This window comes from Pyrgilauda ruficollis, unplaced genomic scaffold, assembly GCF_017590135.1.
Source record: "Pyrgilauda ruficollis isolate IOZ18807 unplaced genomic scaffold, ASM1759013v1 scaffold9, whole genome shotgun sequence".
NCBI lineage: Eukaryota > Metazoa > Chordata > Aves > Passeriformes > Passeridae > Pyrgilauda > Pyrgilauda ruficollis.
The window spans coordinates 1,769,334-1,784,230 of record NW_024531043.1 but is presented as its reverse complement, the minus strand read 5'-3'; the positions used below and the strand labels follow the sequence as shown (position 1 = coordinate 1,784,230).

At 53.7% G+C, this 14,897-nt stretch overlaps 1 protein-coding gene across 2 annotated transcripts in view; it reads right to left on the bottom strand.

Moving 5' to 3' along the window:
• The window catches only part of NOS1 (nitric oxide synthase 1), a 76,062-nt gene that overhangs the window by 29,588 nt on the left and 31,577 nt on the right, over window positions 1-14,897 (bottom strand). For both annotated transcript variants that reach the window (XM_041488672.1, XM_041488673.1), the window contains exons 3-5: window positions 7,066-7,198; window positions 1,173-1,310; window positions 356-501 (exon numbers count right to left, since the gene is read on the bottom strand). In XM_041488672.1, the coding sequence (XP_041344606.1) occupies window positions 356-501; window positions 1,173-1,310; window positions 7,066-7,198 (417 nt within the window). The remainder of the gene's footprint in view (window positions 1-355; window positions 502-1,172; window positions 1,311-7,065; window positions 7,199-14,897) is intronic.

Here is a 14,897-nt window from a genome sequence, read left to right as displayed (position 1 = left end):
CCTTCCCAATATCCCATCCATCCCTGCCCTCTGGCAGTGGGAGGCCATTCCCTTGTCCCTTTCCTCCATCCCTTGCCTCAAGTCTCTCTCCATGTTTCTTTTTGCCTCCTTCAGGCACTGGAAGGCACTGAAGGACACTGAGGTCACCCTAAACCTTCTCTTCTCCAGGCTGAACAATCCCAGCTCTCCCACCCTTTCCTCCCAGCAGAGCTGCTCCATCCCTCTGCTCATCCTGGTGCCTCCTCTGGACTCTCTCCAGCATCTCCAGCTCTTTCCTGTGCTGGGCCCCAGGGCTCTGGGTGACCTGTGTGACATCTCAGCACCAGCAGCAGCCTCGGGCTGTGGCAGCACTCACCTCTTTATGGAGGAGTAGTACTGGTCAATGAAGTCCTTGGCCAGGAGCAGCACCTCCTCCTTGGTCCTGGTGTCCTCTGACTTGCGGATGTGGGGGCTGGGGGTCATCACAGAGCCCATGCAGATCTGCTCGGTGCATGCCGTGGCCTGAGGGGACAGCAGGGAACAGGAATGTTCTGGAGACACCGTGACACTGCTGAGCTGGGCTGGGGCAGTCAGCGATCACCCACACAGAGGTGGTGGTGTCTGACAAACAGGGACATTGCCAGCTGGCTGGGGACACTGAGTGGTGACAGCCAGGCCATGTGCAGTCACCACTTGTCCCTCCTGATGCAGACAATGGAGAGATGGGAGTCACACCTCAGCTTGGCATGAAGTCAAGTGTTTTTCCTTATTTAGCCCAGATGGATTTCCCTCTCTCTGTTTATTGCACCAGATTTGAAATTCAAACCCTACTGGAGTGTCTCAGGCGTGCCACCACCCTGACCCACAGGGGGTCAGCTCCTATTCTCACTCTGTCCCTGTTATTTCTTTTTGTTTGTACTATTGCATTTGTATTTTAAATTTTCCTAATAAAGAACTGTTATTCCTACTCCCATACATTTGCCTGAGAGCCCCTAATTTCAAAATTATAATAATTCAGAGGGAGGGGGTTTACATTTTCCATTTCCAGAGAGGCTCCTGCCTTCCTGAGCAGACACCTGTCCTTTCAAACCATGACATGAATTCCTCCACTTCTGCATTCCTGGGTAAATCCACCTTGGAAACAGTGCCATCCACTCAGTGATGCTCAGGGAGTTGTGGCCAGCTCTACTCACCATGGCAGTCTTGAGGTGCAGGGTGTCGTGGAGCACGGAGCCCGTCTCCCAGTTCTTGATTTTCACGAAGCGGGGGCATTTGGAAGGGCTCCCGTTGGGGGCGTTCTTGGTCGGGGACTGGCGCCCGGATGGCGGCGGCTGGAAAAGAGGGAACACCGGGCACAAGGTCAGAACTCATCAGCAAAATGCAGGAAAAGGTGCTAACAACTCAGCATCGTGTATGGCTGGATGGCTGGGTGTAAATTCCGGGGGTGACACAGCCAGACAAGGGGTGTTATCCCAATATTTGGTGTTATTTGGGATCCTAGCACTGAGCCACCGATTCACAATGGAATTAAGAAGTCATGTCTAGTTATGGGACAGCCAAATCTGTAGGAAATTAATTAAAATCAGAGGTGGAAGTGACTTGGAGAATGTTGTGTTCAAGTTTCCCAGAGGAAGACTCTCCTCCAAAATCTGTGGGGTGTTTCTTCCCAAGGAGCATCACCTGCTCAGGTTCTGCAGGTGCCAAGCTGTGCCTGGAAGAACAAAGAGCTGAGCATCAATCTGAGCAAGTCAAAGGCACAGCTCCTCTGATAGCAATGCTGGGAAGCTTGTAGGGGTGAGGATGGATGAGTTATCCAAGTGGGGGGGCTGCTGAATCATGAGTAGTTGGATTTCTCCAGCCTCAGCTCCCTGACACTGCCTTGCGTGGGCTCATCCAGCTCTCCTTGAGTTCTGTGCCAGCACGGGGAGAGCCTCAGCCAGCACAGAGCTTGTGAGGAGCAGAACTGGTTACAGGTGCTCCTTTTTGCACGTTTTCACAGATAAAACCACAATTTTCTGCTGTGGCCCTTACTCACCCCAGGCACCCAAAGCTTCAAGAGCCATCAGTGTCTGCCAGTGGGGCCAGGGCAGGCTGCAGCGGCTCTGGGCAGCAAAGCTCTGTCTCCTAGGAATCAGATCTTGCACAGGGATGGAATTCCATCACTGGAACCACGGCGCTGCTGCTGCAGCTCTCCAGGGGACATCTGAGAGCATCCTGGGCAAAGCTGCTGGTGTTTGGCACCACTTCAAGGCTCTGCACAGCAGCTCTGGGCTGGGACTGGGTCTGTCCTTCCTACAAGATTCTGGGGCTGGTGTCCCTTTTGAATTAATCTGGTTTTCTTGAAGCTGACCCTACCTTCAGCAGAGTGTCACCTCCTTTCTGGGGCTCCTGGGCTCCTGTCACCCCCGCAGCAGCAGCACAAATTTAAAGAAGTAAAGAACCAGAGTGGGAGAAGCTCCTGGCTCAGGAGGGAAGGCAGCAGGAGCCAGAGGGATGACAGAGCAGCTGAGGCTGCAGGTCTGACTGGTTCCCACTTCACCAGGGGATTGCTCTGCTGTTCCAAAGCTCTGGGACATCAATCCTGGCTGACTCCAAGGCCGAGGCCTGGGCTGAGCAGGCACCTTTGCATATTCTAGCACTGTTGGCCAGACTTTTTGCTCAGTTCTTGTTTTTATCATGAGCTCCAGACCTTTTTTCCCCTGGAAAACAGGGATTTCAAACAGCCTGAGGCTCGTGGTGTAATGCCATGCTCTGAAAATATATTCTGGGAACAAGGGACAGAGGCTGGAGGGGAAGGCAGAGATTTACAGCCTGAATCCTCAGCAGGACCTTCTTTAGCCCTTGCAGTTTCCAAAAGCTGCTTCCTGCACCCCTCAGGCTGTGCTGCCATGGATCTCTGACATTCCTCATGTCACAAATCCCATGATTTTCCCAAGGAATGTGTCAAAGTCTGCCCCTTGAAGCCAAATGTCCACACACCACATCTCAGCCTCCCCTTTGCACGCTGCAGAAACCGAATAAAAAACCTCATGCAGAGCTCAAACCCAGCAGTAAATAAGAACATCCTCGATGTAGTCCTGCAAAAACACTATTTTTAAGCTCATTTTTTCCAATTTTGAGGAGTCCAGCCTGAATCATGTCAGTGACAGTTCCTGGTCATTTTCCCCCCCTGCTTGTTTTACTCTTCCAAGAGAACTGAATCATTCTTTAGTCACCAACAGCTTCCTGTGCTCCCTGACCCACCCCAAGGACCAAAGGTGACAATCTGCCACCTTCCCTCTGAGCCTGATTGATCAGAGCAGCTCCCTGAGATGGGCAAAATGTGCTGAAAACGCTCAGAAATGCAACCAAAACCAATCCTCACCTGCAGCTCCACCTGCCAGACAGAAACCAGGAGCACCAGGCAGGGAGTGTTGATTGTACCCAGCACTTTTTAATGGGAGTTTTGATCTGCTGACAAGGTGTGCTGCTAAAATACTTCTTGCTGGAGCAGGTACGGCCCCAAAACGTGCTGGGAATGCAGATGTAGCAATGTCCCCATTCTTGGAGCAAGTGGGGGGACGCAAGACTCAAAAATCTGGCCAAATCTGAACCTTCAGACCTGCAGTCCCTGCCCCTTCCCTGCCCTGGGGCCAGCGCAGCTCCTGGGGACAGGGGCACTGCCACCACGGGATGACAAAGGGGCAGAACTTCCCTGAGGGTTAGTGCTTATCTGCCCGCAGTGCTCTGCCTCAAACCCCCCAAAGCAGCTCCCTCCCCATTTGTCTTTTCCCCGCAGGAGCTGGGCAAGCTGCAATCCTGGAATCAGAGTCATTGAGGTTGGGAAAGGTCTCCAAGGTGGTTGATCCAAATCTCTGAGTGAACACCAAGCTGTCAGCTGGAGCAGAGCATTGAGTGTCATTCCTTGGACACTTCCAGGGATTAATGGGACGCCATCAATCTGTCCCAGTGTCCCAGGCTGCAAGGTAACGTATGGATGCTACCAGCACCCTGACCAACAGGGTGTGAGGTCATGCTCTGACTCTGTCAGTGTTGTCTAGGTTTGCTGCATTGTTTATTTGATCTTTTTCATTTTTTCCCTAATAAAGAACTGTTATTCCTACTCCCATATCTTTGCCTGAGAGCCCCTTAATTTCAAATTTATAACAATTCAGAGGGAAGGGGTTTACATTTCCCATTTCAGGAGAGGCTCCTGCCTTCCTCTGCAGATACCTGTCTTTCCAAACCAAGACATCCAGTGCCTGACTACCCTTGTTGGAAGAGCCCACGGAGCAGAGGGATGCTGAATCCTGGGACAGCAGCCAGGCTGGAGCAGAGGTGTCAGCTCTGACAGCCCCACCCCGGAGCAGCTGTGGAGAGAGAGAGAAGCCAGGGGAGCCTGGGAAGGAGCTGTGTGCGTGTGTGCCGAAATCAGAGCCAAATACTCCCCGCCGCTGTGCCAGGGAGGCTGCGTGAGATCTTTTCATGTTTTAATGAGGCAGCTGGGATCTCGGTGACTCAGGAGAGGGACAAGCCGAGAGACAACTGCGGCAGCCGGGGCGCACACGCGTTATGCAAACAGCTCGCACCCGGAGCGTGCCGGCACTCGGCGGCTCCCGAGCTGTCTGCGCCCGCAGGAGGAGCACCCCCGGCCCTGGGGGCTCCTTGGGGACACAGTGACAGCGGACATCCCCCGTCCTGGGCTCTGCAGGTGCTCACCCCGCGGTGGGAGCGCTCGGCTGGGTCCCGCCGGGGATGCAGCAGCAGCAGCCGGGTCCTGGATTTATCTCCGTGCTGACATTTCCGTCCAGACTGCATCAGCCCGCCGGGCTCAGAGCATGTCCCCTGCCTCTGCACGGCCGCAAATCACCCAGGCAAGCTGCTCTGAGCCGCTTCCCCCGGGAGCCACAGGGGCACAGAGCTCCGCTTGCCCTCGGGCTGCTCGCGGATCGGTCCCTGCGGGCCCCAACAGGACCTGGCACAGCCACGGCATCCTCAGGCTTGGGGATCGGGCTGCTGGGAAACCGGCAAAAAACGCGGTTTTGTGAAAAATAACAGAGGGATGATGGGGATCGATGCCCAGCGGGGCTTTCAGCACCTTATTATGAGCCTCAGTGAGCATTCGCCACCTGGCCAAGTGAATCCACCCAATCCTGCTTCAAAAAAACCAAGGAAAGTTCCCACTTGGCTTGACTTTCCCCTGTGTTAATAGTATTTATTGCTGCTTGAAAGAAGTTCAGCTGCCTTGACTGCACACAGCCCTGGGGAATGGCTGGTGGGAAAAACCAGACTGCTTCCAGAAAAGCAGGCGTAAGGATTCGGGGATAAGAAGGATAAAAAGAAAGCTGTGCATCCAGTGGAAAAAAAAAATAATAAAGAGTTTAATAGCAGCTTAAGACTGGCGGTTTTGGCAGCCCCAGCACAGAGAGAAATTAAGCTCTGCACACAGAAGGTTATAAAGTGCTTATAGTAACAGACACGGACACGCACGGGGCTTAGCAAAGGAGGCAGGAAATCAGAGTCTCTGCAGAGCTGGGGCAAAGGGAGCAGCCCTGACCTGTCCCTGGGCTCAGGATCCCATTGCTGGGACTTGGGGCTGCCCAGGGCCATCCCCCTGGCCGCTGCAGCTCAGGGGTGCTGCCACCAGCGTGGGGTGACACCCAGCCCGAGGCTGGCTGTGCTGCTGGGACACCTGGCCATGTCTGAGGTGAGGGAGGGTGGAAATGGATCCCAGCCAGGCTGGGTACAGCCCTGCAGCATGGCCAGGGCTATCCCAGTGCCCTGTGTGGGCATCAGCACCAGCTCAGAGGGTGTCCTGTGTCCCCCATGGGTCTCTGGCACTGCCAGGCTGCAAAAGTGCATGGGAACATCATTGCATGCAGGATTGCCAGGAGAAATGCATCCAGCCCGGGGCCACTCAGGAGGGACCTGGAGCTGCTGGAGAGTCCAGAGGAGGCACCAGAGATGCTCCAAGAGCTGGAGCCCCTCTGCTCTGGAGCTATGGCTGCCTCTGGATCCCTGGCAGTGTCCAAGGCCAGGCTGGATGGGGCTTGGAGCAGCCTAGGATAGTGGAGAGTGTCCCTGCCCATGGCAGGGGTGGGACTGGGTGATCCTGCAGGAATCTCTGTGATCTTCAGGCCGCCCATCCCTCTGCTGTGGAGCCAGGCTGGTGAGCTGGGGATGCTCACCTGGAGAGGAGAAGGCTCCAGGGAGAGCTCAGAGCCCCTTGCAGGGCCTGAAGGGGCTCCAGGAGAGCTGGAGAGGGACTGGGGACAAGGGATGGAGGGACAGGACACAGGGAATGGCTTCCCACTGCCAGAGGGCAGGATGGATGGGATATTGGGCAGGAATTGTTCCCAGGGAGGGTGGGCAGGCCCTGGCACAGGGTGCTCAGAGCAGCTGTGGCTGCCCCTGCATCCCTGGCAGTGCCCAAGGCTGGATGGGGCTTGGAGCAGCCTGGGACAGTGGAAGGTGTCCCTGCTATGGCAGGGAGGTGATCTCCAGTCTGGTCCCCCAGGTCCTGCCCTGGATAATCCCATCAGGGAGATCCTTTTGCCCGAGCACTGGCAGAGCTCAGGCACGTCGTGTTTTCCCCGAGGTGATCTTGGTGGCCTGGCAGGGTCTGCCTGACGTCTCTGGCTCTGCTACAAACGTGGAGTTAATCTCCTCTTGGCAAGGAAGCCTGAGAATTTATGGTCGTGGAGTGTGAGGAGATGAAAAGGCACCGTGGAAGGCATTATCTGAAGTGCTCTATTGAATTACCATCAGATGAATCCAAACGACTTTAATGATGCAGCTTGGCCTTGTGCCACCAGAAGGGATCACATTCCCCAGGGAGGCCTCAGCGTCCTGCTCCCTGGCTGGGCTCCCATGCCACGTCAGATGGAGAGCATCATTCTCCAGTGACCTCCATTCCCTGCCTGAACCACAGCCACTTGAGCTCCTGTCCCAGAGGGGCTCTGGGATCATCACCTGCAGCTTTTGGGGTCACAGGTTGTCCCTGCAGGCTCTCTGCGCTGGGAGAACCCACCAGGATGGGTCACATTCCCACAAACCCTGCGAATTTTGGGTTTCCCACCCAAAGCAGCCCCAGCTATGGCCTCTTACCTGCTCTGCCTTGGAGTAGGGGCTGTTCAGGACCACGGGGACGTTGCTCTTCCCCCACAGGTCCCCCGGGACACGATCGTTCTCCATCCGAGCCGGCAAAGCTTTCTGGGGACTGTTCTCCCCTTCCCTGAAACTGAAGGGTTAAAAACCTTTTGGGGTGCTGGCACCAGGGGCACAGGTCCTGCTCCAGCTGCTCCCCACAGGAGCCAAAACTTGGCCACTGCCCTGTGGGAAGGGAGGAAAGGCAGAGCCCCAGCCAGGGCAATGAATCACCGAGGTGAGAACAACCCAAACGCCATGGCAGCTCCACCTCAGAGCCACAGGAATGCCCCGTGCCCACACTGGCTCTACAACAGAGCCTCTACACCCCAAAACCCCAGCTGGAACCCTGGGAAAACAACCCTGGGAGATGGGAAAGGGAGGCTGGGGCAGCTCTTGGCAGAAGGAGTTTGCAGAGCAGCTCGGTGCTCGTGAGCAGGGAAGAGGAAGAAACACCCCAGAACAAAGAGGAGGCTCCCAGGAGCTCTCCCTCCTCTTCCTGACCTTTCCAGATGCTGGGAGTGGAAGTGATTTCAGCCAAGCAAATGAGGGATTGTCTCTGGATCTGCTGGGGATGAGGGGAGGGCTGGGCACTGGGGACATCCCAGCGCTGGCTGCCCTGGCCCAGGCGGTGACACCGGAGTAATGCAGGAGTAACTCAGGTGTAACTCAGGTGTAGCTCACTGCACCACACACCTTTTGGGGTGTGGGACAGGCTCTGAAATGCCACCTGAGCTGGTGCAAAACCTCTGCCAGGTGAGCCCTCGTCAAGGAGAAAACAAGCAGGGTTTAGAGAGGTGACATGCAGACAGGCAGGCGGTGGCACCGGCGTCACCACCACCACAAGGACACCGGGGAAGGGGCTCCTGGGTTGGGCAGAGCAGGGCCATGGATCAGGATGGGCACAGGCACTGAGGAAATGCCCTCTGGAATTGTTTTGCTCCTGCTGTCAGTCCTTAAAAGCCTTCCAGGTGCCACTGAACCAATAATGAGAATTCTCATTAACGGTGGCAGGGTTTGGGCACTGACCAAAGTAGGACACTTGCACCCAAGGCATAAATCACACCAACAGCATGCTCCTGATCCAATTTCAGGAAGACAAATAAATACAAATAAATTCAGTTTCGCAGTCCTTGAACTCCTTTAGCTTAAGGAAAAGACTTCATTTAAAGAGCATCTCTCTGTGCTTTTTCTGTCATTTTTCTTCTTTTACAGAGTCATGCTTAGCTGCCAAAATATTTCCCTGGGCTCTGGCCACCTTCCAAACGTTGGAAAGTGGCCACCTTGGTGCAAGTGAGGAGGCACAGGTACCCAAGGGCCGTTTTCCTGGGATTTCTGTGCCCCGCCCCCCAGGCCATGAAAGCTGTTCCCTGGTGACCTGGCTCCTAGGAGGATGTGAAAGGGTTTCAATCAGATAAAACACAGCTTATAAAAAACCTCACCCAAGCACCTCAGCCAAAGGCAACAGATCCCAATCTCTGCTGCAGGGGGTGGTGATCCGTGAAGATCCCAGGATCCAGAGGGATGCACAGAGATCCTGGGGACAGGCACAGCCACGAGCCACACAACCCCTCTGTGCCCAATCCAGAGGGCAAGCTCAGGGTCTCCTGCCCAGTCTGCCTCCATCCCAGTAATCCCAGCAGGCAGGCAGGCAGGGAATTAGCAGGATGAAAGCACAGCCAGCCTGGCTGTCCCTCGGAGCCAGCCCAGCTGTTAAATCTCCTGGAGAGCTCTCATTCCCACGGCTGCACATCCCTGCCCTCCTGCCCTGATCCCAGCGTGCCAGGGGACGGGTGGGAAACGGATTTGCAGGGAATTCTCCAAACCTGAGAGAAGGCCCACACAGTGTGCATCTGTATGCAAACCTTGAGATAAGAAATGCTGAGTTAGGAATGCTATGGAATAGGACAGACATTGTTGGGAGAGAAATGGAGCTAGAAACAAGTTTCAAAGGATGGCCTTGCAAATAAGACTGGATACTTTGGGGAAACAGAACTACGAAATATGCATTGTATTAAGACTTATGAGGGGTAATTTTAGATGATTTGCTTTAAGGCATTTACAGCATGGTGTGGCAAAAAGCTGATAGGCCAAGAAATGCTTATAGTGAATTATAATTAAAAGATAGTCAGCTTCTGATTGTGATGGTGTGAATGATAACATCTGTATTGTCTCACCCTTCTCATGAGACTGAAAATGGGACAAAAATTTTTCAAACACCTCTGAGTGGCCCCATGTCTGGGTGAGAAAAGGGCATTGTCCATCAGGGACACAGCCAGGTCAGCACAGGGCCACCGAGCTCCTGCAGCCACCTTCAGCAGCTGACAGGCCCCAGCTGCTCCTCACAACGGGCCCAAAATCCAGACAGAAGCACTGAATCCATAAGGAAGAGATCCCTTGCCTCTCCTGTAACTTGGGACTTCGCAGAAGGAACCTGCTGGAAAACTGCAGGGCCTCTCCAGGATAAGTTTGGGATCAGCCAGAGATCCCACAGGCACCTCCAGAAGGATGCTGGTACCTGAGAAGGGTCTGCAGGGCCAGTGCCAGCATGAGGGAAGCTTGGAGAGGGATCCACCCAGCAGCAGCAGCAGCAGCTGGAGGCCTTGGAATGTGGGATCTCGTCATGTGCACAGCAGCAAAGATATAAATGTTGGCAGCTGGAGAAATCCCAGATGTTGAACAAAACTGGGTATTAATTTGGGTGGTTTGGGATTTCCAGGTCCTGCTGGAGCAGGGATTGCTCCCATTCCTTGGCCTCGAGCAGCACCTGACAGCGAGGTGCCCGGTGCTGAGGGACAGGGACATCCAGGTGGGAATTACCTGGAAGATCCACATCCCTTGTGTGCCTGCAGGTGTGGCAGGAGGTGAATTCCTGCTGCTCTTCCCCATGGATTTATGGCTGAGCACAGCACTGGGGGGCTGACCCTGCTGGGAAAGCTCTGCTGGGAAAGCACAGCCAGGCGTGGCTGTGACAAAGCCACCAGAGTGACCTGGGGGTGTTCCCGGGGCTGTGCCTGGCCAGGGGCTGCCCTGACCCCCCCGGATGGGGCTGCCCAGAAGGATCCGGCTCTGTCTTTTTGGAGAGAGGCAGGGAGAGAAAAGCCCATTCAGAGCAGCCAGAGCCTCACCCCAGTCCGAGCACAGATGGGGGAATAAAAATAAAAAAAACCATCAATTGCTTCATTTTACAAATATTTCCTGGCCCTCGCTTGTAAGGGCCTTGTTTGCGAGCTGGGACAGGAATGGGATTTTTGGGATGAGTTATTTTCCTCTCTTGCCGTGGCTGCTGCAGCCCCCAGAGGCACAGGGTGACCTGGGAGGATGTCACAGCTCCAGCAGGCTGAGGGGACAGCCACAGCTCCGTGCCCGAGCTCAGTCCCTGGGGAATGTTCCCAAAAGCATTTTATCAACAGGAGAGCCCCAAAAGCCATTCTGGTGGGCACTGGGGGGGCACAGCTTCCTCGAGGGAGCCAGGCTGGACATCCCCAGGGATTTGCCTGAGGAGAGCCACAGGGAGAGAGGAACTGGCTCCTCTTTTTGGAGAACTCCAGGCCAGGCTGGACATTGGGGCTTGGAGCAGCCTGGGATAGTGGAAGGTGTCCTGAGACTGGATCAGCTTTAAGGTCTTTTCCAACCCAAACCATTCCATGAGATGTTTTTAATCCCCATTTTGATGTCTTTGGGGAACTGGAAGCAATGCTGAAGGTGGAAGCCATCGGTTGGATGAACTCTCCAAAAAGCCAGCTCTGGGATCCCTCTCTGACCTCTCCCAGATCCATCACACACTCTTGGCCACATCTCTTGGATCCAGAGAGATCCAAACCCCTGTCTGAGGGGTTTTTATGATCTGAAAGCCAAATGTGATACTTTAAAAAGGAAAGAGGAATCCTGCCCTCCCCCACTGGTGCCAAGCAGAGCCTGGGATGCTGCCTCCCCTTGGAAAGAGCATCTGGCTGTTTGGAGAAATGAGAGGCACCACTGTTTTCTTTTGACTAATTTGATGATGTTGCAGTGCTCCGAGTGATGAAGCAGAAGGGAAGTTGCTGAGACAGCCCTTTCAGAAATTTCTCCAAAGCTTTTCCAAAAAGAAATTAAAGGGGAAAAAAACCAGCAAAAGGGAAGTTTGTCAGTTTGTCACTCGGCTCCTTAGAATTTCCTTGGCAGAAGGATCTCTCTGACTTGCCAGGCAGGGAGCACAGACAGCTCTGGCTGCTGCCACCCCAGTCTGGATGGATGATGAGGATGGCAGTGCCCACACCTCCCGTGACAGCTCTGGTGACACTGATAACATCACCCTGTGCTGTGACCAGGGACTGGTTCTCCTTCTCCTGGAAAACCTGAGCCCGGCGCTGTGTGGGAAGCTCACACTTCGGGAGAGAAATTCCTTCCTCTTACCTCATTCCCTGATTTTTCCTTGGGAGAGAAATTCCTTCTTCTTGCCTCATTCCCTGATTTTTCCTCGGGAATGGCTGCACTTGCAGTGCTCCTCCTTGCGGTGCTTGGGGCTGGGATAAGCAGCTCTTGCCTCACCTTTCTTTTGCCCCACGGAAAACCACATCCCAGAGGGGCAGGAATTAAAATTCCCTAATTTAATTAATTTTAACTAATTTAATTAAATTATTTTAATTAAAATGAAAATGCTTCCTTCCCTGGTGCAGTTGGAAAAGGTGCTGGCTGCAGGCTGGAGTGTTCAGCAACGTCTGGACAAGAGCAGAGGGAGAGGGATAGGGCAGGAGAAGGGATTTGCAGGGTGCAGAGGATGGAGCAGAGCTCAGGAAGGAGGTGGGAATTTGGAAGAAGGAATAACTCCAAAATCTGGGATGCACTCTCTGGAGAGGCAACAGGGATAGCGGGAACTGCAGGGTGATCCAAGCAAGGAACAAGTGGGAGAGGGGATCTGGGACAGTACGGAAGGAGGAGGACAAAAGCCTCGGGAATAACCTGTGGAATGATCTGGAGAAGATCCTGCAGCCTCAGAAAGTCAGGAATGTGCCCAGCACTGGGATCGGGGACTAATGAGCCGAGCAAGCTGCAGCCTCAGGGAGTCTGTGAAATATGAGGCTGGAACATGCCTTTGAGGAGGCACTGACACGGAAAGACCTGGGAACAGATCCAGGCAATCCCAAAGTCCCACCAGCACAGCTCAAAACTCAACCAGCACCGAGTGTGACAGCTCCTGTCCCTTGCCAGCCTTTCCCAATGAGCTCCTGCAGGATCCCAGCCTGTCCAGAGGAGTAAACCAGCTCAGGTGTGCTGGGAATCACCCCTGGATCTCCTGTGGGGCCAGGGGTTTGTCTGCTGGGGTCACACACGGGGACATTGGGGACCCAGGGGGGCAAGGAGCAGCACAGAGCACTGAGCCGGGAAGGGCGGCTTGGGGACTGGGCTGATGGGTTTGGGGTATATTTGGGATATATTTGTGTGGAATATGGGGCATATTTGAGGGGAATATGGGATATATTTGGGGGGAATATGGGGCATATTTGAGGGGAATATGGGATATATTTGGGGGGAATATGGAGCATATTTGGGTGGAATATGGAATATATTTGGGGGAATTTGGGATATATGGGGTAGAATATGGGATATATTTGGGAGGAATATGGAGAGTATTTGGGCAGGATATGGGATATATTTGAGGGGAACATGGGATATATTTGAGGGGAACATGGGATATATTTGGGGGGAATATGGGATGTACTTGGGGGGAATATGGAATATATTTGTGTGGAATATGGGGTATCTTTGGGGGGAATATGGGATATATTTGGGTGGAATATGGGACATATTTGAGGGGAATATGAAATATGTTTGGGGAAATATGTGGTATATATTTGGAGACAATATAGGATATATTTGGGGGGAATATGGGATATATTTGGGAGGAAAATGTGGTATATTTGGGGACAATATGGGATATATTGGGTGGAATGTAGGATATATTTGGGGGAAATATGTAGTCTCCAGGCACAAAATGCCTCTCTGGATCAGGTATGGAGTAGAGTGATGAGGAAGAAGCCTTGGCCAGGGGAGCAGGGGAAGGCTTTTCCCTGCCAGAGCTCCCTGGCCATTTCCAGAATGGCACAAACATGGAAATTCCAGGGAACCTTCTCCTTTCCGAGGTTTTAAAGTTTTGTGTCCAAGCGCAGAAGAATGAAGACAGATCAGAAATGCAAATGAAATGTTTTGAACAATACAAAGAGATTTTGGCGGTCCTGAGGAAGGTGGGAGGAAGAGAATTTTCTCTTTGGGAACTGCAAAATTATGGGGTTTGTTCCAAGGCAAGCTGGAGCCTGAAACCTTGAAACCTTTCCTGAACTGAATTCCTGCTCTCAGCACACTTCTCCCTCTCGGGGCTGCTGCTTGGACTGAAACTGCCATGTTTCCATCATGCTGCTCATGTCATGGAAGAGACCTGGGAAGGAAAACAAACCCTGGCAACTCAGTGGGGAGGGGGGGAAGAAGGAGGGAAGATGGGACCTGACAATCTCCCCAGAGCTCTGAGGGAAAAACAGACCTGGGTTTGCTGGCAGGGAGTGAATCAAACTCTATTTTTGCTTCCTAGCCCACGGTGAGCCTCATGGCAGAAATGCCAGCTCTCATCATACCTTGAGCCCCACATCTGTGCTCCTTTTCTGATTGCAGATGGCCTGAGCTGAGGAGCAGCTGTGGTCACTCCATGGACACACCCCGAGGGCACAGGGTGGGAGGAGAAGCCAGCAAGGAGAATTCCCTTGGGGAATGCAGACCGTGGGGGCAGGGGATGGAGAGGAACTGATTGTGTCCCCAAAGCAAACTTAGCAAATCAATCAATCAATCATAGGATGGATTGGAAGGGACCTTAAAACCCATCCAATGCCACCCCTGCCATGGCAGGGACACCTCCCACTGTCCCAGGCTGCTCCAAGCCCTGTCCAGCCTGGCCTTGGGCACTGCCAGGGATCCAGGGGCAGCCACAGCTGCTCTGGGCACCCTGTGCCAGGGCCTGCCCACCCTGCCAGGAACCAATTCCTTCCCAATATCCCACCTAACCCTGCCAATTTTGAATCCATTCCCCTTATCCTGTCCCTCCTTGCTCCTATAAGAAGTCCCTCTCCATCTCTCTTGTAGGCTCCCTTCCAGTTTTCCTTGGAAGTACCACTGGAGAGAGGAGCTGGAAGCCCAAAGCATCAGGTGTAGTTCGAGTTGATTTTACCAAAGCCTGTCTTGAGCAAGAAGTTTTTGGCTCCCTGTGGACAAGCTCAGCCTTGTGCCATTCCCTCCTGCCCTGGGAATGCTGTCACAGGTCCCTGAGCTGGATTGGATCCAACAAAGCACCTTGGGCTGGGGAGGTCAGCACCAGGCAGAGAGGAGACAGAGCAGGATCCATCCCAAACCCACCATCTCCAGCTGGATCAACAGCCAAACAGGCCAGGCTGGATACCTGAGGAGGTCCAGCTCAACCCTGAGTGAGGTTTTGCACCCTCCAGGGTGCAGGTGGAGCTCAATTCCTGCACTGTTCCTGCCTGGAGAAGTCAGGGCTGAGCTGCATCCATCTGATAAAGCTCACTGGGGCTTTTTTGGCATTTCCTTGGCGCTGACAAACACTCTCCCCAGTCATCCACTCCCCTTTATTCCCTGACCTTTCTGCACTTCTGCCATCCAAGAAAACTTGGAGTGCAGGAGACCTTGAGGATGCCCTGGCTCTGTGTGAGCCGAGTTGAGGAGATGAATCATCCCCAGCCCAATCCCACAGAAATGCCCTTTGCCCTGCACAGCAGCTCCTGACAGCTTCTCCCTGCAGTGAATCTTTC